The sequence below is a fragment of the Rhagoletis zephyria genome, unplaced genomic scaffold (genome assembly GCF_001687245.7).
Source record: "Rhagoletis zephyria isolate East Lansing unplaced genomic scaffold, Rhagoletis_zephyria_1.1 Rzeph_scaffold_00267, whole genome shotgun sequence".
Classification (NCBI taxonomy): Eukaryota; Metazoa; Arthropoda; class Insecta; order Diptera; family Tephritidae; genus Rhagoletis; species Rhagoletis zephyria.
The window spans coordinates 109,974-134,962 of record NW_016157351.1 but is presented as its reverse complement, the minus strand read 5'-3'; the positions used below and the strand labels follow the sequence as shown (position 1 = coordinate 134,962).

Sequence of the window (24,989 nt, the reverse complement as noted above, 5' to 3'; positions counted from 1 at the left end):
GTTTGATATATCAGATCCGCTTTTCAGCATTAAGAAAGCGATACTCTCCTCTCTCAATAAGTGAATTATTGACATAAATACATAAAATCAGCTGATGAATTTAGTTCTGTAGCTGAACAGTTTTAGATCTCGACACTTAACAAACTCCTGCCTATCGTGACTCGGCACAAAAAATTTAAAATATTGGTTCCGTACGTCATGCGGACTGCGCCCCTCGTGCGGATGGGCGGGAATGGAGGGTAAAAACCGTTGGGATATATTATATATTTATCTTTATCTACCTAATTCATCAGTTGAAGATCTTCTGCTTCAGTACAATCAGAAAATCTATGCTTTTTTGGTTTAAAGACACATCCATTGGTTTTCATTTCTATGAAAAATAATAAAGAACAATGATGTTTATAATTGGAAAAAAAAACCATGGCGAAAAAACCCAAAGTCGAGAATGCAAGTTTTGATATAAATCTGCCTTCATTACTTATTATCATTTATATTTTCACTTCTAAACAACGATTGGTGGCCTTTTCATCATAAAAAAGAATATACAGCAAACAAAAAATTTTTACACTTAATTTTGGATCGAATATGACTTTGATTATTTGGCTCCTAAAGTTTTGTTTCCATTGAAATTCATTTTTGAGGCCAAATGATTTAACTTTAGCAGAGAGAATAAAGCAAATTTTAAACAACAAATAATAAAGTAACGGTAAATAATGAGTAAATAAAATTTCTACGAAAAGATTCCACTGCGTTTTGCCCTAAAACAAATATTAACCGTTGAGAAATTGGTTGTTAGAGGGTTAAAGACCAACATCTCGAAAACGGTTAAGTTTTGGACATCATGTCATTGAAACAATTTAATCAGAAATCAGCTAAATAATACGTTCTTAAGTACGAGTATCTAAGATGACCTTGGCGGTAACTCTGTATAGATAAGGCTTGGACCAGAAAATCCTACTTTACATATTGTTCAATATCTGAGTTTTACAAAAATGGCGGTATTTATTGCTTATTGCATTAATTTCCATAATTTAAATGTATGTTTTGGAATCAAAGAGTTTAAGAGTGCCACGCATATATTTTATATTAATATACCCTTAAAACCGCGAATCCTTATGCAGTTATTCAGCACTTTATACATAAAGATATTTTGTTTATTGCAGAATGGCTTAAATGCGCTTCACTTGGCTGCCAAAGATGGTTACATCGATATCGTAAGTGAGCTCCTACGACGCGGCATCAATGTGAACAATGCCACAAAAAAAGGGAACACAGCGCTCCACATTGCTTCACTGGCTGGTCAGAAGGACGTAATTAAACTACTTATTCAGTACAATGCAAATGTGAATGTGCAATCGTTAAATGGGTTTACACCACTTTACATGGCGGCGCAAGAAAATCACGATGCCTGCGTTCGTTTTCTGCTGGCGAAAGGAGCGAATCCGTCGCTAGCTACTGAGGTAATAGTCATCGAAAACACGTGTCTTTGAACTTTTGACAAACAATTATATGATTTTAGATGTAAAAATATGGATTTTTTTTTACAAAAATCAAATATTTTTTTTTATGCTTTTATGAGAATGGCTTCCACACACAATGGGTTAAAAGTTAAAATATAGTAAGGGAACCAAACGATTTTGTGCTTTATAGCAAAAATGGCCAAACTCACTATAACTAAACTAAGTTTTAGGACGAGTGGTGGCGCTTATAAGTATTATTGCATAATTTCGTTGTTTCATTTATTTTTTTAATTCCACAAACCCAAAAAACTTTCAGCATTCTATGGCGGCTACTTAATTTGCAAGTATACGACTGACGCATGTTGCACGAGAAAGCCTACATAACAGCCGTACAGGAGGCCGGGGTCTTTCAACAACGCGTAAACTGACTGCATGGCTTACGTGGGGTCAACGTCCCATTTTATTTATTTATTTATTACGGTCGTATGACCTATATACATTCACATATAAACATATATAACAAATATTACAAAATCAGCATTTGGACATTAAAAGTAGAAATAAGAGTAATTTCAGTTTTCTTTAACAGTTTTTCTTTTAATCTAGTTATAACACGGCCTATGTATCTGTTAAAATATCTAAGAGTGTCACGTTTTTTAAGCTGTGGAATGGACGAGATTCTGAGTAGCACAGTACATTACTGGGCGGGTGGAAAGGACTAGTTTCCAAGTCTCCTCCTTTGCATACCACTTTACGGGCAGGCGATCCTTTACTGTACTCCCACTTTACAGTGACCAAAATTGTGCAATTCTGCTGCGAAGACCTCATTCCTGCAAAACTGAGCTTCAGAGGCAAGAATGGTTGGAAACACTTTGCTTCCATATGACTATCTCGCTGGCTGAGTGGAATATCTATCTCGGCTGCCGGTTTGACAATGCCCTACGTCAGCAATGGTCAAAGAACGCCATATTTTAGAATCTGGTTGAATAACGCTCTATCTGAGCAAATGGTTCAAGAACGCCCTATCTTAGCTGCCAATATATTGAATTTATATTGAGATAAGGCCGTTTTCAAAGCGGCAACTAAGATAGGGCGTATTTGAACCAAATACTGAGGAAGGGCGTTCGTCAACCATATTCTGAAATAGGGGCTTTCAACCTTTTGCTGATATAGAACGTTTTCGAACCGCCAGCCGAGATAGGGCGATATTAACCTCAGCCGTCGATTCGTTCCTGATGAAATAAGGAGTTACTGAAGTTACTACTGCATGCAAAAGGGAGTACAAGAAGCTAGTTAATTATACGAAAATTTCGCGCAAATTATACGAAAAGAATTTTCACATAATTTGTGGTGTGCGTCTTGATGTTGTTACACAAATGAAGCCCTACAATTTTACGCTGGCTACGAACGGCAAATGGATTTTATGAGAATCTTTTTCATAGCAGAAATACAATCGGAGGTTTGCCAGCCAAGACTCAAACCTTTTTTTAATTTAGATGTTGCTCGGACCAGGTCCAATGGGGGATAGCCCGCATCTCTAAACACTCAGCACAGAACCCACTAAAATCTACCTTAAAAAATAAAAAGTCTAAAGATACGACTCACAAAGGTAAAATGAAAGACCTTATACCTTTCTGCAACGAGTTGGTGATATTGAATACAAGTACTCCTATATTGACCCACTGATCGAATTTGTGCTCGTCGGAGGCTCTTTAAGGTAATTAAAACACTTTACAAAACTTGCTAACACAACTGAACTTATAGCTTGCTTATTCGCAGCTGACTGACTTCAACTGTAATAGCGGCCTTATATACCTGCGCTCGCACTCATGGCAACTCTAGAACGTTCTGAGGTTTATCGCTCATTCTCACCTTCTCTCGCTGTTCGCAGTATTTATACACTTGACGTTTCTCACTGTCGTACATTCCATTCTACGCCATTCCTCGAACATTCTGCCATTTTCTCGTGTTCGCTTCGCGTTGCCGCAGTATTTGCCACACTGCCCTACACCTAAGTCTGATCGTCCCGATCAGACACACTTGCTGCTCCAAACACTGCAAGTCTTTTCAAGTGGACAACTTTCATCTTGTTTCTCGGTCTCCCCACGGTCTGGATTCGATACACTACGTCATTCAGCCGTTTGACAACTTTATATGGACCTTCCCAGCTGCACTGTAGTTTTGGGGACAAACCGTTCTACCGTTGTGAATTGTACAGCAACATTAAGTCCAACTCTTGGAAACCATCGGAGTTCATCGCCTTTTCATACCTGGCATTCATCTTGTCACTCATAATTTGAGTACGCTGTCTAACAAGAGCATGTATCTCTCTCAGCTCCTCTTCCAGGCTGTTGGACACAGTATATACAGTAATATACCTTTTTGAGTACTCCTCGGGGATAAAATCTGAACAGGGTTGATAATGAGAATGAATTTTGTTGATTCAGAGTTATATACAAAATTACTGTGGTATGAAAAGGAGCAACACCATGACCACCATAGCCAACGGAGTGTCCAAGCAAACGCATGCCCTGAATTTATACGGTAGCAATTCATAGCAATTACTATTGAATGTGTGTATGATTTATAGTTGGGACATTCTATATATACTTTGATGTTAAGTATTTTTGAGGAGCTCCGGGTAATGGTCGCTCCAACTTGTGTGTGCTTAATGAACTGTCTGGGCGGATGCGCTGATAGCCATCGAGTCTTTATAACTATACAAACCCTGTGTTTTTTTTTTGTTGGAATAAAGAATTAAATATGTTCCGAAACTTAGAATTTTACTTGATAAATTCACAAAATAACAAAATCTATGTTTTTCATAAAAATATAATCTTACGATGAATTTTAAACTAACATTTAAGAGAACTCCATTCAGTGCTATAATTACGACTTCAGTTTTCCAGTTTATAGAAACACAATTATGTACTTAACTATTGACATTATTCTTAACTAAGCATTGATATTATACTTAACTTACATTTTGTTTATAAATAACACATAGTAACATATATTTTACCGTCGAAAATAACTTTTTCTAATCATGAGGCGGAATTCCCCACAGTTAGTATTGCCGTGCGCGAAAAACGGAAACGCTGCACACAACCCAAAAGTACTCCTCGGCGACCAATTAGTGAAAAACCGCGATAAGGTCTATTACTGTATATACTGTGATGTTGGACGTCTCTTTCCCAATTCTTCTTGCATCCAGTGTACGAAAATAAACTATATTGTACGTTACTATTTCGTTTCGTTTATTACTTTAACAGTTCGGTACAATACGAAACAAAACGGCTGAGTTCACTTTGGCGATAGTACACTACAGTAGTTTAGTAGTTACAGACGAAACAACAAACGAAATGAATCGTGCAGGGAAAATATATTTATGTATGCACATATATGCAATAAACAAATACAAAACGAATGGCTGCAATGAATAAAAAAAATAAAAATGTTTTTTAATTGAATTGGATATGAAAATTTACAGAAAAAATTATTTTTCACGTAATTGAAACGTTTGCATACATATAAAACGTACCCTATGGTACAATTGTCACAAACGAAAAGCAAACGTTTCTCGTTGGGGAAAATGACAGTGAATCTTACAATTTGTTTCTGACTATTTACAAAACTGTACAAAACCACAAATGATATGATGATCGATGAGCAAATGGGAATTGTTTTGTACAGTTTATTTTCGTACCCTGCTTGCATCTCACCACTTACTCCAAACTTCGGATCACTAGGCAAACGGAGTCCACTGCCGAAGATTACCTTGGCAGTAGTTTTACCCGTGGTTTCATGCATTGCTGACCGGTATCGCATCAGGAACAAGGATATGCGGACATCCCAATCTTTCTGATTCTTGTCCACGACCTTCCGCAAATGCTCTTGCAGGGTTCGGTTGAACCGTTCAACCATGCCATCTGATTGGCGATGAAGAGCCGTTGTTCGAGTTTTCCGGATACCCAGTATCTGGCACATCTCTTGGAACACCGCCGATTCAAAATTTCTTCCCTGGTCAGAGTGCAGCTCTATAGGTACACCGTATCTCGCAACCCAATTGTAGCTGAATACCTCAGCTACTGTTTTAGCTTCCTGGTTCGAATCGGGTATACCTCCGGCCATTTGCTAAAGTAGTCCATTACCACAAGGACGTATTTGTTTCCCTGTGTGCTCATAGGAAATGGACCGGCTACATCCTTGGCAATCCGCTCGAATGGAGCACCTGAATTATACTGCTTCATCTGGCCATGACTTCGGGATTTCGGCCCTTTAGCTGCAATACACTCCGCGCAGGTAGCAATCCACTCTGCGACCGATTTCCGGCAACCAACCCAATAGAACCTCTGCTTGATCTTCTCCAGCGTCTTCGTGATTCCCAGGTACCCTCCACTGGGACCATTGTGGAATTCCTTGAGAACGTCCGGAACTCTTACCTTCGGAATTACTATTAAATTGCGGGAGCACTGGCCATCTTCACTTTCTCATACCCTATGCAAACAGCCAGATATCAACCTCAAGCTGTTCCATTGTGCCCAGTATGCCTTTGTGATTGGGCTCCCCGCTGCTATTTGCTCCTTAGTTGGGCGTCTGTCCGTCTCCAATCCATGCATCAAAATCTCCAGATCTGGATCTTCCTGCTGACATTTTCGTAGCAGTTCTTTCTTCCCCTCTTCGACTGGTGTAATTGTCGTTAGTCGGACATCAATAATGTCTTCTTTGGCCTCAGCTTTTGAGCAGTGTTTACATTCCAGGCTACATGGTCGACGGGACATGGCATCAGCATTTCCGTGGACACTTACTTCGATGCTCAATGGAGAAGTCATAACTTAGCAGTCGCTCAATCCACCGAGCTAGCTGTCCTGGATTCTTGAACTGTAGTAGTCACTTCAGCGCTGCATGTTCCGTTCTAACTCGGGAACGTTGCCCTTAGTGGTACTTGTCGAAATGTTTGACGCGCTCCACCAACGCTAGAGTTACGCAGTAATTCCTCTGTGGTTTTGCGACCGACCGGCTATAGTAGGCAACTACCTTTTGCTGTCCATCAATTACCTGTGACAATACGCCTCCTATGGCATAACCACTAGCATCCGTATCCAAAATAAATGTTGTACCTGGAACTGGATACGCTAGCATAGGCGCAGTACATAGCTGTTCCTTCAGAGCTTGGGAAGCCTCCTCCTGCTCCTTGTTCACTCGAACGCTCTATTTTTCCGAGTGAGGGCTATTAGCAACGCTGGCGAAATTCGGAACAAATCGTCGATAGTAGGTACATAGCACAAGAAAACTTCATAGTTCGTCCTTTACTGCTTCTATCTTTTCCTTCGCAGTACAGACGCCCTCCGTTGACCCCTTGTGTCCTAAGTAGTTTACCTCCTTGTATAATGAGCACTTTTTAGGACTTAGCTTCAGTTCCTCTAAAAAACTTCTTCCAAATTGTTATGGTGCTCCTCAAAGCTTATACCCAACACAATAATGTTGTCTAGAAACACCAATAATGTTTTCCAATGCATTCCCTTCAGCACATGGTCCATAAGTCTCTAAACGTGGCAGGAGTGTTTCATAATCCAGAGTGCATCGCCGCGAATTGCCACTGACCATCTCCAACGCAAAAAGCTGTCTTCTCCTTGCCCTCATCACTTACCTCCACTTGCCAATAACCGCTATTAAGGTCGAGTGTTGAGAACCACTTTATTTCAGTCAACGAGTCCAGAGTATCATTGATCCTGGGAAGTGGATAGCTGTCCTTTTTCCTCACATCATTTGGTTTCCGGTAGTCTACGTAAAACCGCATTTGACCATCCTTCTTCTTCACAAGTACTACCGGCGAACTCCATGGACTCGCTGATGGTTCAATAACACCACTCTCGCTCATTTCGTTTATTATTTGGCTTACAGCTTCACGTTAGGCAAGTGGAACACTCCGAGGAGTTTGACGGATTGGCCTTGCATCCCCAGTATCAATGCGATGTTTGACAACGTTAGTCCTGCCAGGTTTGTTGCCATCCTCGTCGAATATGTTGGAATATCTGCGGGGAAGTTCCTTAGCCTTGTGCTGGTGTTTTCCTTCCAAACCTTCCGTCCATGCATTTATGTCTTCCGCAATGTCATTCTCACCAATGGAATCGCTTTCAGGTAACTTTCCGCAGTGGAAGATTGCCTCTACCTCTCGAGATTGCCCCAGTACAGTTCCTGTTCGGAGTTTGATTGGCGATTTGAACTCATTAAGTACTCGAACTGGGATGCGTCCATCTTTTTTCGTCTTAGGGGTTTACCAATAAGTACATCCGGTGTAGACTTCTGTGCTGTTTCGACAACCCACAACTTGTTTGTCCCACAATCTCCATCAATCTTCGCCCAAACAACTGCTTCTGACTTCGGTGGAATCTGCTCGCTGAGGGCACTTCCATGTTGTTCTTCATGTCGATCTGCATACCTTGATCAAATAAGAAGTCTACTCCAATCACACAATCACAATCTCCCCGGCTATGAACTTGTGTAACAACGTCACATTCCCTATTGCGACTTTGCATGTTGCCTCTCCTACAACTTGGGCGTCNATTTCAGTCAACGAGTCCAGAGTATCATTGATCCTGGGAAGTGGATAGCTGTCCTTTTTCCTCACATCATTTGGTTTCCGGTAGTCTACGTAAAACCGCATTTGACCATCCTTCTTCTTCACAAGTACTACCGGCGAACTCCATGGACTCGCTGATGGTTCAATAACACCACTCTCGCTCATTTCGTTTATTATTTGGCTTACAGCTTCACGTTAGGCAAGTGGAACACTCCGAGGAGTTTGACGGATTGGCCTTGCATCCCCAGTATCAATGCGATGTTTGACAACGTTAGTCCTGCCAGGTTTGTTGCCATCCTCGTCGAATATGTTGGAATATCTGCGGGGAAGTTCCTTAGCCTTGTGCTGGTGTTTTCCTTCCAAACCTTCCGTCCATGCATTTATGTCTTCCGCAATGTCATTCTCACCAATGGAATCGCTTTCAGGTAACTTTCCGCAGTGGAAGATTGCCTCTACCTCTCGAGATTGCCCCAGTACAGTTCCTGTTCGGAGTTTGATTGGCGATTTGAACTCATTAAGTACTCGAACTGGGATGCGTCCATCTTTTTTCGTCTTAGGGGTTTACCAATAAGTACATCCGGTGTAGACTTCTGTGCTGTTTCGACAACCCACAACTTGTTTGTCCCACAATCTCCATCAATCTTCGCCCAAACAACTGCTTCTGACTTCGGTGGAATCTGCTCGCTGAGGGCACTTCCATGTTGTTCTTCATGTCGATCTGCATACCTTGATCAAATAAGAAGTCTACTCCAATCACACAATCACAATCTCCCCGGCTATGAACTTGTGTAACAACGTCACATTCCCTATTGCGACTTTGCATGTTGCCTCTCCTACAACTTGGGCGTCATGACCAGGTGCTGTCCTCAACCTTGCTCCAAGTAATGGCTTACCTCTTTAGTGACCAAATCAGATCGAATGATGGAATGTTATGCGCCCGTATCCACAGTTAGTACTCGCTCATGTCCGTCCACATATCCACCAACAGTAACGTTGCTCGCTTTTCTGCCAAATCGCGAGACGGAGATTATGGGGCATTCGATTGCGGGAGCCAGTGCGAGTCCCTTTCCACTGGCTCGTTTTAGTTTAACGTCTGATTGGAGTTGGGCTCATCTTGCTCAGGTCTGCGTTTACGTATTGCTGAACTGTTAGACCTGCTGGTACCCGTCTTACAATCGCGTGCAAATGGCCTGGTTTTCCGCAACTAAAGCATTTTCCAGCACCATCCTTTTTCCCTGCCATACTTCAGTGTTTTCAAGATCTAGTTCATCACGTCAGGTGTCCACTTCTACTCGATGGGCTTTGTAGGCTGGTCGACTTAGGTGCGCCGCCGTTTCACGTGTCTGTTTTCAAAATCTCGTTCATCACGTCAGGTGTCTCCACTTCTACTCGATGGACTTTGTAGGCTGGACATACGAGACAGTTTCAGCAAGTGTTGGCTTTGGACTCGCATACGTCTCTCGCTTGGTATACATGTCCCGCATTCGATTAACCTCTGGATTTTTACCCTTTCGAGGTGCTCACCAGATGCGTCCCCAATTAGCAAGTGGGCCAACCTCTCGATTTCTGAGGCGAATTCCTGTAGATTTGGATAGATTTTGGCAGCAATTCTCCAGCTCCATCTGGTAAATCTTTCTCCTGTGCTCGCTACCATACGGCACTCATCAACGCATCGTAACTGTTCCTTTCACAGTCAGGAATAATCTGCAGGATTTCCGCTGCAGGTCCTTTCAATGCAACGAATAACGCAGCAGATTTATTACTGATTTGCTGTAGCAGTCTTCTCGAACTGGAGCTTAAAGACATGGAAAGGCATCGTGCCGTCAAAGGATGGGGTTCTTACCTTAGGAGCGCTCGTCGAAGTAGCTGGACGATTCATCTGCAAATCTCGTAGGCGGCCTTCCAACTCTTCGCCTCGACTTGTGTCTTGTTTCTCTTCAATTAGCGCTTCGATTTTATCATGGCTCTGCTTTATTTTATCCTGTCTCCCTCTGAGTTCCGCGTTATCTTTGCATAAATTCTCCTGTAGCTGAGTAATCTTTTCATCTAGCTGCGATGACATGCACGTTTTCTGTGCTTCCAGCTGTGATGAAAGCTGCGATGACATCTGCGACATGGCGGCTAATAACGTGTTCATGTCCATAACTGTTGACGAACTAGGAGCCTTCTGCTGTTCTTCAACCTTCCCGGATGTCGCTTGCACATCCTTCGCCGAACAAGCAGCCTAATCCTTCTGTTCGTCCTTCGTGGATGTCGCATCGTCCTCGCGATGGAAGTCGTATTTGTCAACGTCGATGCCTTCCTTTTCCATAGTAACTCCTTTTTTCTTCCGGATGTTGCAAAATTCCCCTTCTGCAACTCCTGTTTGAGTTCTTCAATCTGTACGTCTTGAGTTTTTGCCATTTTCAGAATGTTTATCTTTCGGGATTTATTTAACAATCCTACTTCTGACACCAATTGTTACGATTATCCTTGCTTAATTGACGTATTTACCAAAATCCTTCGGTTCGTATTGCTGGATTGTTAAATAAACGCTCACGATGACCAAATTACAGTACAATTGACTTTATTATACAACAAACACTTTACAATACTTGTTTATGCAATAACAACTAATACCAATACTTGTTAAGGCAATTTCAACACTTTACAAAACTTGCTAACACAACTGAACTTATAGCTTCCTTTTTCGCAACTGACTGACTTCCACTGTGGTAGCGGCCTTATATACCTTCGTTCGCACTCATGGAAACTCTAAAACGTTTGCTCATTCAGTATTTATCCACTTGACGTTTCCCACTGTCGAACATTCTACGCCATTCCTTGAACATTCTGCCATTTTCTCGTTGTTCGCTTCGTGTTGCCGCAGTATTCGCCACAATATCTATGTGGGAACGAAAAGGAATACCTCGGATGATGACAATCGTACACGGGAAATTCAGTGAAAACATAAAAAAGTTTATGCTTGAAATGCGGACATTAGGGTAGCGCTATTTTCATTTTCTTGTTCTTGCGTGATCTGGAGTCATTCGTTCATGTCTTTCTCCTCTGCTCTTTGCTTTATACCTCAATTGTAAAAGCGTATGATAACAGTATTGCCATTTGAGCAAAATTACAAAAAAATGTGCTAAATATTATTAACAGAAACGTTGCAACAAACGAAAGGAAACGAATAATGAGCTTAAGACAGGTTTATGTTTATATGTCAATGCTAAAACATTATGAAAAAATAAAAAATTAATACGACAAAAGCGATTGCAATACTAGAAATAAAAGTATAAGCCTGCCAAAGTACAGACTAGAGATAGGGAAAAAGATACACAGTTATTCAGCAGTATACTTTTACAATAAGCTAACTAATGATTTAAAAATAATGCTTATTGAACAAAATTCTTCTAAATATAAGTTAAAACAATGGATATTAAGCAATGGTTAAAAAATATACACAAATTGAAAATTGATGTATATTCCTATGTAATCTTATAGCACATGTAATATGTATGTAATTCCACCTATTGTACAGGCTTATAACCTCCTATAGGATTTCATATAAGTATATCCATGTACTGAGCATAATATACTTTTATGTGGAAATAAAATAAATAAATAAGTAAAAATGCAGATGATATTGTGATCGTGGCGAATGACATAAATACTGCAATTTATAAAACATGTAGGTCAATACAAAAAAATCAGAAATTATCTTCAGAAAAGCGAGAAGGGTTTGTTGCGACGAAAAGTTGCTTCTTAATGGTGAGTAAGTGAAAATTGCTCAATAGTACTGCTCTTTGGATTTAACAATGTCTCCGAAAATGGTATTTAGTCAGCATTTTGAAAACCGAAATAAGTCATCAAAGAATTGTATCAACATCACATGGAAAGGTCTAGGAAATGTAAAGGCATCTCAACCCTTAACATGAAACACTGTTTGTATATAATAGCAAAATACTATCCAACCGGCTTTCTAGCGGTTTTGTGAATAATGTTGCCAATTACCTTCTCATTTACAGATAAAAAACACCTTTCAAAATATATAAAAAATTTTGTTCAATACTGGTCGTCTCTGTGAAGGCAAATGCAAGCCCCCGAATGCTTTTCTGTTTGCGCCAGTTACGGCTAAATATTACACAGGCCAACAAAAATGGTGCGGCAAATATCAAATTCCTTTAAAAAAGGGCTAAAAAGAGCTAAAAAAAGTCGTTGTGGCTAAAAATGGTAGCTAAATTTTTTTTACTTACATATGCATATATAAGTATACACTCAAACATTTTCAATAAGTAGTGGTATAGAAAAACAATGAACTCTGGAAAAAAGTTAACGTTTTATCCAACCAAAAACCTTTTTGTATAAAAGGGAAAATATACGCCACCAGCTTGCTGGCTCCATCAAGTGATTGTACCAGGCTCGAAGCATATAACTTACCAGCATGCTGGTACAATATTTATTTCTTTACAAATGAGGTCCAGGAAAGATCGAAATGATTAGAGACGAAATTTCATAACTTTTCTGCCATTTTGTTAAATACAATAAAGTCACAACTGCAATATCGTGTACTTAATTTTTCACAAACACAGCTTTGACTCATATAGTGCCATTTCCGCCAAAATACTTTTTACTTGGAAAAACGAGCTAATTTCACCACTCACGACACCAGCATGCTGGTACAATCATAAAATGTTCAAATAGTTTTTGACTTCGCACCAGCAGCTGGTATAATCACACCACAAGTACATACACGGTCAGTCGACTTGATGGGCCATTTAACAAATTAAGCGTATATAAAAACGTAAGGAACATACTCTACATATACATATGTATATATGTATATCAGTCTTTCTTAAGCTCAGACCACACGATTGCCTCAAATGCACCAATCTGGAACAATTTTTATTCTGCTGTATTGGAGCACAATAAAAATAATTTCCCAATGAAATTCTGTACAGTCACACGGTTGCCTCTTTTATATAATTCTGATTGCCGCAAGTTCGCGAAAAGCCAAACTTATCACACGATTGTTCGCGCATGCGGCAATTGTGACCATAAGGTGTTGCGCTGTCTTCTGACTCTATTTTTTTTTCTCTGTTGTGTAAAAATGGCGTATTCCTAATAAAAAAAATAAAACAATTGCATCTGCTTTGTATATTGCGGGCTCATTATGTGCAAATTTGTTGTTGTTTGAAAGCAAAGCAGCAAAAACTTGTGTCCAATGAAAACTCACGTATATATTTGAAGTTTGAGTGTATAGTTTTTTATTTTTCGACGATAACTGCAACGTTCTATGTGAAGTTCAAGTTGCAACAGTTTTGTTTTTAATATTATTATTGTTGTTGAAATCTTATAATTATACTAGCAGAGCATCCGACGTTGTTCGGGGGAAAACAAATCATAATATAAAACAGTAGTACAAATATTCAGTTCAGCATTAATTAAAGGAGACGAACTATTTTCTTTCTGTTTAAATTAAGGCATCCTTATGAACCATACTTTTAGCTTCATCGTGCTTCAACTACTATATATTTGTGATTATATTCTGTACTACAAATCTGGTTTCATTATTAATAATAGGTGGATTAAGGTAACGATAGAATTTTTAAATTAAAATAAGTGTACTACGGTACATTCCGTTTATCTGCCTATTCGCTTAACTGTTTTAGTATAGCTCCACTTTTCCGGTAGAATGTTTATTTCGGAAGGAGATTTGTTCATTATGAATGAACATTTTTCGCTTAACAGCATCGCGGGATAAAAAAAAAACGTTTTAATCTTCGAAATGGTATAAAGACTGTGAGACAGCGTTTTAAATATTCGAGTGATATACATAATTGATGAATACATACAACATACATCCCCCTTTTACAAACTCATTTATATATACTTTACTCTAAACAACTCCCATATATATGTATGTCTGCATACCGAATTTCAAGTTCATGTGAATTATGGTTCCCAATTTATGGCTGACTAAAAATTCGACGCATATGCTCCACGTTCCCCATTTACATACTCATGCATACAAACCTTACCAAAATTCATCATATTTCACGCCTGTGGGATGTGCGACGCCCCTTTCAAAAACTCATTTATATATACCTTACTATAAGCATCTACCGTAGATACATAACAATTTTTTTTCCAGAAATCCAAATTAAAAACCGTGGGATTGTGTTCAAAAGTTTAAGAAATGTTTATAATTTTTGTATGAAGCTTGGAATTTGGATGTATGCAGTTTTTGTTAGACAATAAGCTATACTTTTATACAAAAATAATGAAGATTAAATAAGTGGAAGAAAAATAGTCAAGACTGGTCAAAATGTTGAGGTTCTACCGTTTTGTCGTGGGCTGTATTGAACTTTTAAGTTTTTTTTTTTTAAATAAATTTATACTGCCATGGTAGTTCGCCTATTGTGTCTTGCCCGAGACAACCTGTAATTAAATATACGTTGTCCTGCAGTCAAGTTTCGACCTGGGTAAGGTTTCATAACTTTTGCTTTTGCCGTTTTCGGTAAAAATATGTTGTAGATTCAGATTCCTCGCACTCAAAATCCCAAAAAGGTCTTTTGATCATAACAATACTCCAATTTAAATTAATTGCAGTTACATTGAATTTGAAAAAAACATTTAAAATCGCCAGCCTGGGAAAATTGAGAAAATACATTTATATATAAAATCTATGCTTTCACAAAATCTTAGGCTAAACTATTCCCCAGAAAAAAACTGAAAACTCTTACAGTGTAAGCTATAAAAGTCAAATTGTTCAATTCATTTCTTGTAATTCATGTTATTAAATTAAATTATTATATGTACATATATTCACATAATACAAAACTAATTGTCGTAGTCTGCTTCCAAAGAAGCTTCCATTGCAGTTTTTACAAGATCTATGTGCAGTTTTTTAGCAGCCTTTCTGTTTGTTTTTGCAATTTCACGCATTTGTGATGCCAAATACATACCGATCGTATGCCTATTGTCTTCTTCTGCCTCTAGGTACTTGACTGCACGCTCCAGTATGTCGGTTTGTTGTAGTTTTCCTTTTTCATGAGTGGAAGAAGTTAGCGAAGTGCTGCAGCCTGGCTGTGTTTCGTGGGCATCTAATGTTGACAATGAGTATGTACTTTTTGTTAAGTCATGTCGATTATAAAATTGCATAGCGCTCCAGTGTGGCCAATGTGGTTGGGTGTTCTCTGCCCCCTGACCAGACTTTGTCTGTATTTTATTCTTTATATTTGGGAATGCCGTTTTTACATTGGCCCATTTCCCTTTGCAGTCTTCCTCTGTATATGCGAGAAATTTTTTTTAATTTCGCGCCACGCTTGGTCTCTTTTGGTCCGATCTTTGTAGTCTGAGGACGAATATTGCCAAATACTGGGTGCGCCTCTACAGCTAGTATCAAGTCATTAATGGCAATATAAGCCCACAATGAAGTAACACTCGGCTTCTTCCTTTTTTTGATGCACTTAGGATGCACTTGAAAATTCGGAGCTCACTGCATTTTCCATCGCAGCCAAGATTTCGTCGTCGGACTCCATGTTAAAGCTTAAAAAATAATTATGATTAGAATGTACATTAAATTAAAAGGTAGGTTACTTACGAAAGCAAGGATGTAGTTTTTGGACACTTAATGAGGAAAATATATAAATTAGTTAAAAAAATGTAAATGTTGTTGTGTATTGTTCAATTCAATTGCCGCACAAGAACACAATAAAAATTGCCGCATTTTTGAAATTTTTATTGACACATCATTGTCAATCGCCCTATCACACGATTGCCGCACCCGGGCCGTATTTGATTGGGTACAGTAAGCACAATATCGGCCTCTATTGCCGCATGAGTTAATTTATTGTGAAATCACACGATTGGGGCATAAAATGAGGCAATAATTGGTGTATTGCGGCAATCGTGGGATCCCAGCTTTAGTTTAAAAATTCATCACTTACATAAATGAAAGAAAAATGAGCTAAAATTAAGCATATACCACTTTTTCATGCCAAGTATGAATAAATTCTCCAAAGGGCTAAAAAAGGCCTAGGGACAATTTTAAATTTATGTGGCCAAAAAAAGTATGTGGTAGCTAAATCTAACCACCAAAGGGCTAAAAGGGCAACACTGACTCATAGTGGTGAACAAAAACGAGTTAACGATCTTGCTTGCGCATGTGCTCGTAAATAAGATAGCAGAACGCTGCTACTAAGCTCAGTCCAGGTAGTAGGTCTGGGTAACTCACTGAATTTTAGCGAGTTAACTCAATGACTCAAGCTCATTTCAATGAGTCAGCTCAGTGAGGTGGCACAATTGAGCTATGACACTCTGCTGCCGAGTAGAGTTAGGACTTTTAGTTCATTTTGGTGATCGATCAATCTAGTTCAAATCGCCTAAGTGAACTAGGTCATTTTGGTCATTCTCGTTAATTTTAGCTCATAATTTAAAATAATGTATTCGACTTTTTTATCAAAAAGAATACCAATATTTGATTTTGAATAACATTTCAAGATATCATAAATATTAGTTTTCTTATAAGCAATTGAGATCATAGATATACAGCCAAATTCTAAATACTTACTCCCGGGGAGTCTGTTCTCCGGGAATTTGTTTCTCCCGAGAAAGAAATCCTCCAATAATTAACTCCCAGGGAGTAGCATTTTCGTCGAAAATTTGGAAGGAGGAAATTCGAGCTTCGAAAGAGCTGTTAGACACTTTTTTGACAGCTCAACTCTGCCATTTAAAGTAAAAAATCCTCAGTGAATTTTTATTTATGATAGGGATAGGGTAAAGGGAATGCCACATCATACTAAAGCCAGCCTTTTGAAATAAGCTACTATTCCATATGAACACAGATATGTAGTATATACTTTTTTTTGCATTTGCAGGACGGATTCACGCCACTAGCTGTTGCCATGCAACAGGGCCACGACAAAGTCGTCGCGGTGCTTTTGGAATGCGATGTTCGAGGTAAAGTTCGTCTCCCAGCGTTGCATATTGCGGCTAAGAAAAACGATGTTAACGCGGCTACATTGCTGCTACAAAGCGAAACCAGTCCCGACATTGTATCCAAGTCTGGCTTCACGCCCCTGCATATTGCAGCACATTACGGCAACGTTGATATTGCTAAGTTACTGATTGAGCATGGAGCGGATGTAAACTTTACCGCAAAACATAATATAACACCACTGCACGTTGCCTGCAAATGGGGCAAAACTAATATTCTGGAGCTGTTGCTGTCAAAAAATGCAAACATAAATTCTACTACGCGTGATGGTCTCACACCGCTTCACTGCGCCGCACGATCGGGTCACGTGGAAGTAATCGAAAAATTACTTGCGTATAAGTCCCCTATACTTTCGAAGACTAAGAATGGTCTCGCTCCGCTTCATATGGCTGCGCAGGGCGAGCATGACGAAGCAGCACAGTTATTGTTAGCACATAAGGCGCCCGTCGATGAGGTTACTGTCGACTATCTAACAGCGCTGCATGTTGCAGCACATTGCGGGCATGTGCGCGTCGCCAAGCTGCTGCTAAATTACAATGCAGATCCAAATGCCCGCGCCCTAAATGGGTTTACGCCCTTGCATATCGCCTGTAAAAAGAACCGCATTAATGTGGTTGAGCTGTTACTAAAACATGGAGCCAGCATAAGTGCCACAACAGAGTCTGGTTTAACCCCATTGCATGTCGCTAGTTTCATGGGCTGCATGAATATCGTTATATATCTGTTGCAACACGATGCTATCCCCGACGCACCCACCGTTCGTGGAGAGACGCCACTGCATTTGGCGGCCAGAGCAAACCAAACTGACATTATACGAATTTTATTACGAAATGGAGCCCAAGTGGAGGCGCGTGCCCGGGAAGGCCAAACCCCACTGCATGTTGCGTCAAGGCTTGGTAATATCGACATAATTATGCTGATGTTGCAACATGGCGCTAATGTCAATACTACAACTAAAGACATGTATACACCCTTGCATATCGCAGCTAAGGAGGGACAAGAAGAGGTGGTACAGCTGCTTACAGAAAATAATGCGCAATTAGATACGGTCACCAAGAAGGGCTTTACACCCTTGCATCTGGCAGCTAAATATGGCAAAGACAAAGTTGTGGCTTTGCTATTGCAAAGAGGTGCTAAGATCGATTGCCAAGGCAAGAACGATGTTACGCCGCTACATGTTGCAGCGCACTTTGATCACCAAAAGGTCGTCTTTTTACTACTTGAGCATGGCGCTTCTCCGCTACTTTGTGCAAAAAATGGCCACAGCGCATTACACATTGCTGCCAAGAAAAATGAAATGGAAATTGTCCAGCAACTTTTACAGTACGGCGCTGATCCTGACGTACGAAGCAAGTCCGGCTTTTCACCCTTGCACTTAGCCGCACAGGAAGGGCACGTTGACATGACGAATTTATTGTTGGAGCATGGCGTTGACGCAAATGTGCAAGCTAAGAACGGTTTGACGCCACTGCATCTGTGTGCCCAAGAAGATAAAACTGCAATTGCTCGAATATTGCTCGATCATCAGGCTAACATATCCGAGCGCACCAAAGCTGGCTACACGCCTTTACATATAGCTGCGCACTATGGCCAAATAAATATGGTAAAGTTTTTGCTAGAAAATGATGCTAATATCGAAATGAGTACAAATGTCGGCTATACACCGTTGCATCAAGCCGCTCAACAAGGGCATACAATGGTTATAAATCTATTGTTGCGGCACAAGGCAAATCCGAATGCCGTTACGGATGTAAGTATAACCTCTAACTAATCTTCTGAAAACTTTCTATATTTCTTTGTCACGTGGAGAATGCTTGCTTTTTTTTCTCCAGTAATTTATTTTCTTCGAGAAATGTCCGGAGAAATTTGTTTTTATTTTCCTCTTCAAAAAATTACGTTATTTATTTAAATATCTAGGTTCGTTAGATTAAAATACAGCCTTGTTTTTCTAGCACTTCGCTATTTTTTTTATCGATGACTTACATATTTTTGAATTTTTAACAATTTTTGTGGAAAGACAAAAATTAATCAAACTATAATCAAACTTTTACGTAAAAAACAAACAGTATTAGTCAAAAATATCCCCAAAGAGACTAAATAAATCAGAAAGGCATTTGTAAGGTCGAAGTTACCGCTGTTGCATATAAATTCCCCAACGAGTTTTTGGGGAGTGATGCTAGAGTGACAGTCCTTAGCCAGATATAAATCTTTGTCGTTCCGGTTACATATACCTGATTAGTTATACGCGGGAACATTAAGAAAAATTAAAAAAGTCAGTTTTAACATTTTTCATGAAAACCCCAAAATTGATTACTTAAAAAAGCAATTAATTATTATTATTAGTTAAAAAGCTCCTAAAAACTAAGTAAATCAGAAATTCTTGAAAATGCAAAGTTAACGTCAGCAATACGCGGTAATACTAAGAAAAATAAAAAAGTAATTTCCTTATAAAATTTACCTGATGGAATGTTTTCGTAGCTTTGTACTAATACCTACTCGAATTGCGTATTTGTTTTTCAAAGGAAAAACATGCATATTTAAGATTTTTTTTTTTAAATTTCATGTTAACTCGTGTACTTAGTTTAAATAAAATGTTTTTTCAAAAAGCTAGAGTTTTAGTTAATAATAAGTTATCTCCACGGTAACACTAAGAAAAAAACGTAATTTTTTGGGAAAAATTATTATGTTTTGCGTAGCTTAGTACCTAATACTTACCCAAATTGCTTATTAGTTTTCAAAAAAGAAAACCATCCTAAGCCTGTTTAATAAAAGATAATAATCACCTGCATTTTTTTATTTTTTTTTAACTTTCATGAAAAAAAATAAAATTTATTTATTTTGAATAAAATTGTTGGCTAAAAACCAACAGTTTTAGTTAAAAAGAGCCCTAAAGACCAAGTATATCAGGAAAACTTATGGAAATTCGAAGTTAGCCTTATTAATACGCAGTAACGTTAACGAAAATAAAAAAACGAATTTTCTCGGCAAATTTACGTGATGGAATTTTTGTATTATTTTTTTCGTAGCTTTCTACCTAACACCTACCCAAATTGCTTATTAATTTTTTAAGGGAGAAACCTTCGCAGACCTGTGCTATCGGTCCCAATCAGCGTTACCATTTTAGTTTTTTTCGCTAGATTTGGATTTTCTATTTGGGTTTAGCGGGGAAAATTTTTAAAATTTTTTAAATACAAAACGTAAATAAAGGAAAGGCAATAAAGAAAAGAATAAACATAACAAATAAATAAAATTCGAACTAGAAAATAAAATTAAGATATAAAAATGTACCTATCTAAATAAATTTAAAAAAACCTCAAATATCAAATAAAATAAAATTTAATAAAATAAAGGAAAAAAATAATTAAAAAAATACGACAGACTTATGGCTCTATTCTGTGTCAATGACAAATTCTTGTCACAATTTTTTTTACGGAAAAATATATAAAAAAGTTTAAATTTGTCAGTAAACAATTTCGTCTCCAATATCATAAAAAGGATCATCGAAATACGTCAACATAGTCAGAGCCATACCTAAATAAGCGCGTCAAGCGTTGGGCCTGTCGGCCTCTCTTCTTCTAGCGTATATAAATTTAATGCGTCAGAGAGAGATAAAGATACAAGCGAAACGCTCAACGCGCTAATTTAGGTACGGCTGTCAGCACGCGTATCGTTTAAGAGTTCTTAATAAATTAAAGAATACCTTCAATGATGCAATCATCAGAACTCAAATTCATATGCAATCGTAAGTGATCGTAATGTATGTATTTTAACGTATGCGGAATGAAATGTGGACAATTTCTAAGCAGACTTTAAAAAATTGTGGTAAACACACGAGTCAAAATCTACTGCGTAATCTTAACAAGCATTCCACTAAAAATAATCTCGTTGTATATTATAATGCTGAAATAATTTCCTTGAAACGAACGAACTCTGAAGATTTGGTTGTAAATTTTGTATACCGAAACTCAATGTCACGAAACGTAACGTGCTTTTTAATTTATTCTCTATGAGACTTAAAAAAAACTTTATGTACAAAGGAAATGACGGCTTTATAGAATAGGAAAACAGTAAAAGGAAAACTCACGAGTGCGAAAAAGCATGTTTAACATTGCAGCGAAATGAGACCGTAACAAGAATCATAAACTGCGGATTAGGGAAATATTTTTCATTGGCGAACCATAAATGGACATCTAAATTTAACTCTGAACTGTTTATCGTCTAAATAGTTAACAAATAATAACTCATATTGGCACAATAAAGTTCCAAAATAATATTTTTAAAAAATCCCTCGTTATAGACATGAGTCTTTTCTATAAAAGTTTATCTTGGAAATTTCGACAATATCTATGTGAATGGAAAAACAATATTTGTTGCATCCGAAAGTATAACTGTTTCTTTTTACTGCATCAGTTCGTATCTCATTCCGCATACTTTAGATCACTAAACGAATGGTTTCGTTTTGTGTTGTGAGCACTAACTTTATGTTTCCTTTGTTTCCCTATTTCTCTGCATTCAGTTGTTTTGTTCGCGTTAGTTATCGCGAACGCTAGCGGAGTAAAGTTATCGCTTGGAAAATGTTTCCGAGTGATTTGAATCGGTTATGTTTCGTTACCTTTTATGAGCGATACTAGAAAAAAACCCAAACGTTAGCTATTGTTTGTTTGCGTTCTCTTATTTAGACTAAAAGCATGTTCACATTATCGTAATTCACGGCGCATTCGTACCTTATAAGCAGTGTTGCCATTTTAGCCGTTTTCCTGCTAGATTTAGCCGGTTGCTATAGCAAACAGCCGGAGAAATTTCGGTTTAGCCGGCAGCCGATTTGTTAGCCGTTTTGCAAAAAAAATTGCCGTTTTTGACCGATTTTGCTATTTGCCTTGTTTTCTTAAAATTCAAATACATATATATGTTTCCAGTTTTGACTAAGCGACCCAAAATCTGTTAGAAATGGCTACTAGCCTTATCGCGGAGAAAGTTTTCATGTCAGGCAGGGTTATATAAAATTGGGCCGATTTCGATTATTTTTATTTGAAACGAATATATTTTTCTAAAGAAGACCGTAGCGGGGAATTTCTTCATAAAATGTTTGTTATGACTGTCTTAAATTTAAGTGTGAAATTTTATACGCAAACTTAGAAAATAACAAATTGTTTCACTGTTTGCTTAACACGCGTTTGTGTTTGGATATAGTGCCAATACATGGAATAAATATTACAGGTATTCTCTTCCCAGAGAGCGCATATTCAATTCTGCCTTAATTACAAAACATCATTGTTGCCCCCGCTTAAAGCTTTAAAGTAAGGGAAAAATTGATATTTTCAAGTACACATATGTATTTTTTTAAACAAACTTTTTTTGCTGAGAACTCATTTAAATTCCAAAAACCGAAGGCCAACTTGAGTTAAAAGAACCAACACTGAAATGCGTGAAAATGAAAATAAAAGAGCACAAATTTCGATGTAAAGTAAAACTCTGGGAAGACAGTAGGTTTGTTCGTCCTAAATCTAGTGAGAATTATCACTCAAAATAATAGATGGTAGCAAACTTGCAAATTTCCGACGAACGCAAATTTGCAGGAATTTGCCAGTTTCTCCTGCCAGCTAGCGTCCACGGTTCCATTTGAAGCGTAAGAAATTTGTAAAGAATTTTAAAGCTCTTTCAGATGGGCAAAAAACAGGATCTACAAGTATATTTCTTGTTAGTCCGACTTTCTTCATCATACGTTTCAATTTCTTTGTCGTAGTATCTGTCGGGTTTCTAAGTCGACTCTGGTTGAAATTGCATTCCCATTACGAATACAGTTTTTTGTCAGCAGAGTACCTTTCATATCATTGGCGCGTATTCATAGTCCAGCAACTAAGTCGAAACTAACAAAGTTGCAACTTAAATTTAAGTACCAACTTAAAATTTCCCTCTATTCAATGTCGCATTTCAGACTTCTACTAAGTAGCTTCGACTTAGTTTACGATATAGCAAAATGAGTGTGAAAATGTATCGATTTTTCTTTACGATATTTTGGAAAAATTACATTTTTATTAAATAATGTCAAGTTTGATCATCCGTTTATGTAATTTTTATTTTCATTGCATGATTATGTAAAAGAATAAGGTATCATTTTCTTGTTAATTGTGTGAAATAGCCAGCACAACCGCAGTGATGTGAAGTCGATGTTTATCGAAAGCATGCTGTGAAACATACAAATAGTAGATATCTAAATGTTATGCACAAATTTACTTTAAAAGGACTAGCGTGAAACTGACTTATTCAGCCCTATTCTGCATTTCGACTCGAATCGAAATTTTCTCCGTTTGGCAACTTTGGTATTCTGCGTTCCGTTTCCTTTCGATCAATCTTCGAAATTTACGATTATACCTATTCTACATTCCGATCGTAGTTCCGTTTTTCTAAGTTGCAAATTTGTTGACGCAGGACGTTTCGATTGTTATTTTCGTAGGTTTAAATAATAAAATTTTATAAAAAATTTAAGAAAAATATACTGTGCATGATTGTAAAAGGTATCATAAATGAATTTTCTCGATTTCTGTGTTTTCGCGAGCGGTAATACGGGCAACACGAAAAATTGGCTCAAATAATGGCAACCAGAAGGGATATTGCGCGACGTTTTCAAAGTGGAAGTCCAGGCGTTTTTGTTTACATTATCTATAAATAAGACTGTGAAATGCACTGAATACAATTTATTCTTTTTATATAAAATTAATAGATGTATGCACATAGATACATACATACATAAAATGTGAGGTTACATAAAAAAGATGCTTTTATTATTGAACTTGTTTTTACTAACTTTTTAAAAAGAGGTGCATATGTTGTCTCGAATTCGATTTGCTATGGAAAAATAAGCTTTGTTGTTCCCCTCCTCCTGACGGCTTTCATAACCGGATTCATTTGCGTTAAAACCTTCCACTCTGTAGTAAATGCAAATGTTGTGGAGTGCTCTTCAAGAACTAGTCTTTCTGCTTGTGATTAATTTAAATAAAACATGTGAAATTTAGTTGAAACAGTTAAGCCGTTTTTAGCCGGTTGACCCAAAACGTTCTGGCAACACTGCTAATGAGCAACTCATGCTGAATTAAAAAAAAATATCAAATAATAAATAGAAATGAGGTTATTTAGCAGAAGGAAATCAAGAACAAACGGAAATCAAACAATCAAACAATACGACTCACCAAACACCGAAATGTCGAAATGTAATAATTAGTGTTGGGCAGTATTGATACCAAAAGTATTCAGAACTCGATTCTCACAAGGATCGAGTACACTCGATTTTTAAAAGTATCGATACTGAGTACTCAAAAGAACTCAGTACTCAAAAAATAACTACAAAGTACTCAGTACTCAAAAAGACTCTGTTCTCAGGATCGATTCAATGTACTCAGTATTAAGTGTCGAATACATACATTTATTACATTACATTATTTACATTTGCCGGTTTTCAGAAATGATTGTACTCAATTCAATTGTTTTCAAGTATAATACTAATTTAATTAAAGTGTTGCCAGCCTGTGAACACCAAGTATTGAAATGTTACCAAAGAACGTAGATAACAAGAAGGGACAACTCGTTATAATTGTAGCGAAAGTGCGCAACAGGGGCGTGCCCTCTCTTTTCAGCCAATTAAAAAACGCACCAGGGCAAAAGAGAAAACACGCCCCTGTTGCGCAATTTCGCTACAATTATAACGAGATTTCCCTCCTTGTTATTTACATTCTTTGATGTTACCAACATGTGCACATATAAATAAATACTTCTTCTTCTTCTTTTTTGGCGCTGTAACCGCCTAAGCGATTTTGGCCGAGTTCAGCAAAACACGCCAGTCGTTTCTCCTCTGTGCCAACTGACGCCAATTGGAAACGCCAAGTGAAGCCAAGTCCTTCTCCACCTGATCTTTCCATCGCAGTGGGGGCCTCCCTCTTCCTCTGCTACCACCAGCGGGTTCCGAGTT

General features: G+C 38.0%; 1 protein-coding gene across 1 annotated transcript in view; it reads left to right on the top strand.

The window, feature by feature from the left end:
• The window catches only part of LOC108358525 (ankyrin-3-like), a 251,386-nt gene that overhangs the window by 133,937 nt on the left and 92,460 nt on the right, over window positions 1-24,989 (top strand). Inside the window, 2 exon segments of the mRNA XM_017609928.1 lie at window positions 1,164-1,460; window positions 16,908-18,776. Coding sequence (XP_017465417.1) covers window positions 1,164-1,460; window positions 16,908-18,776 — 2,166 coding nt within the window.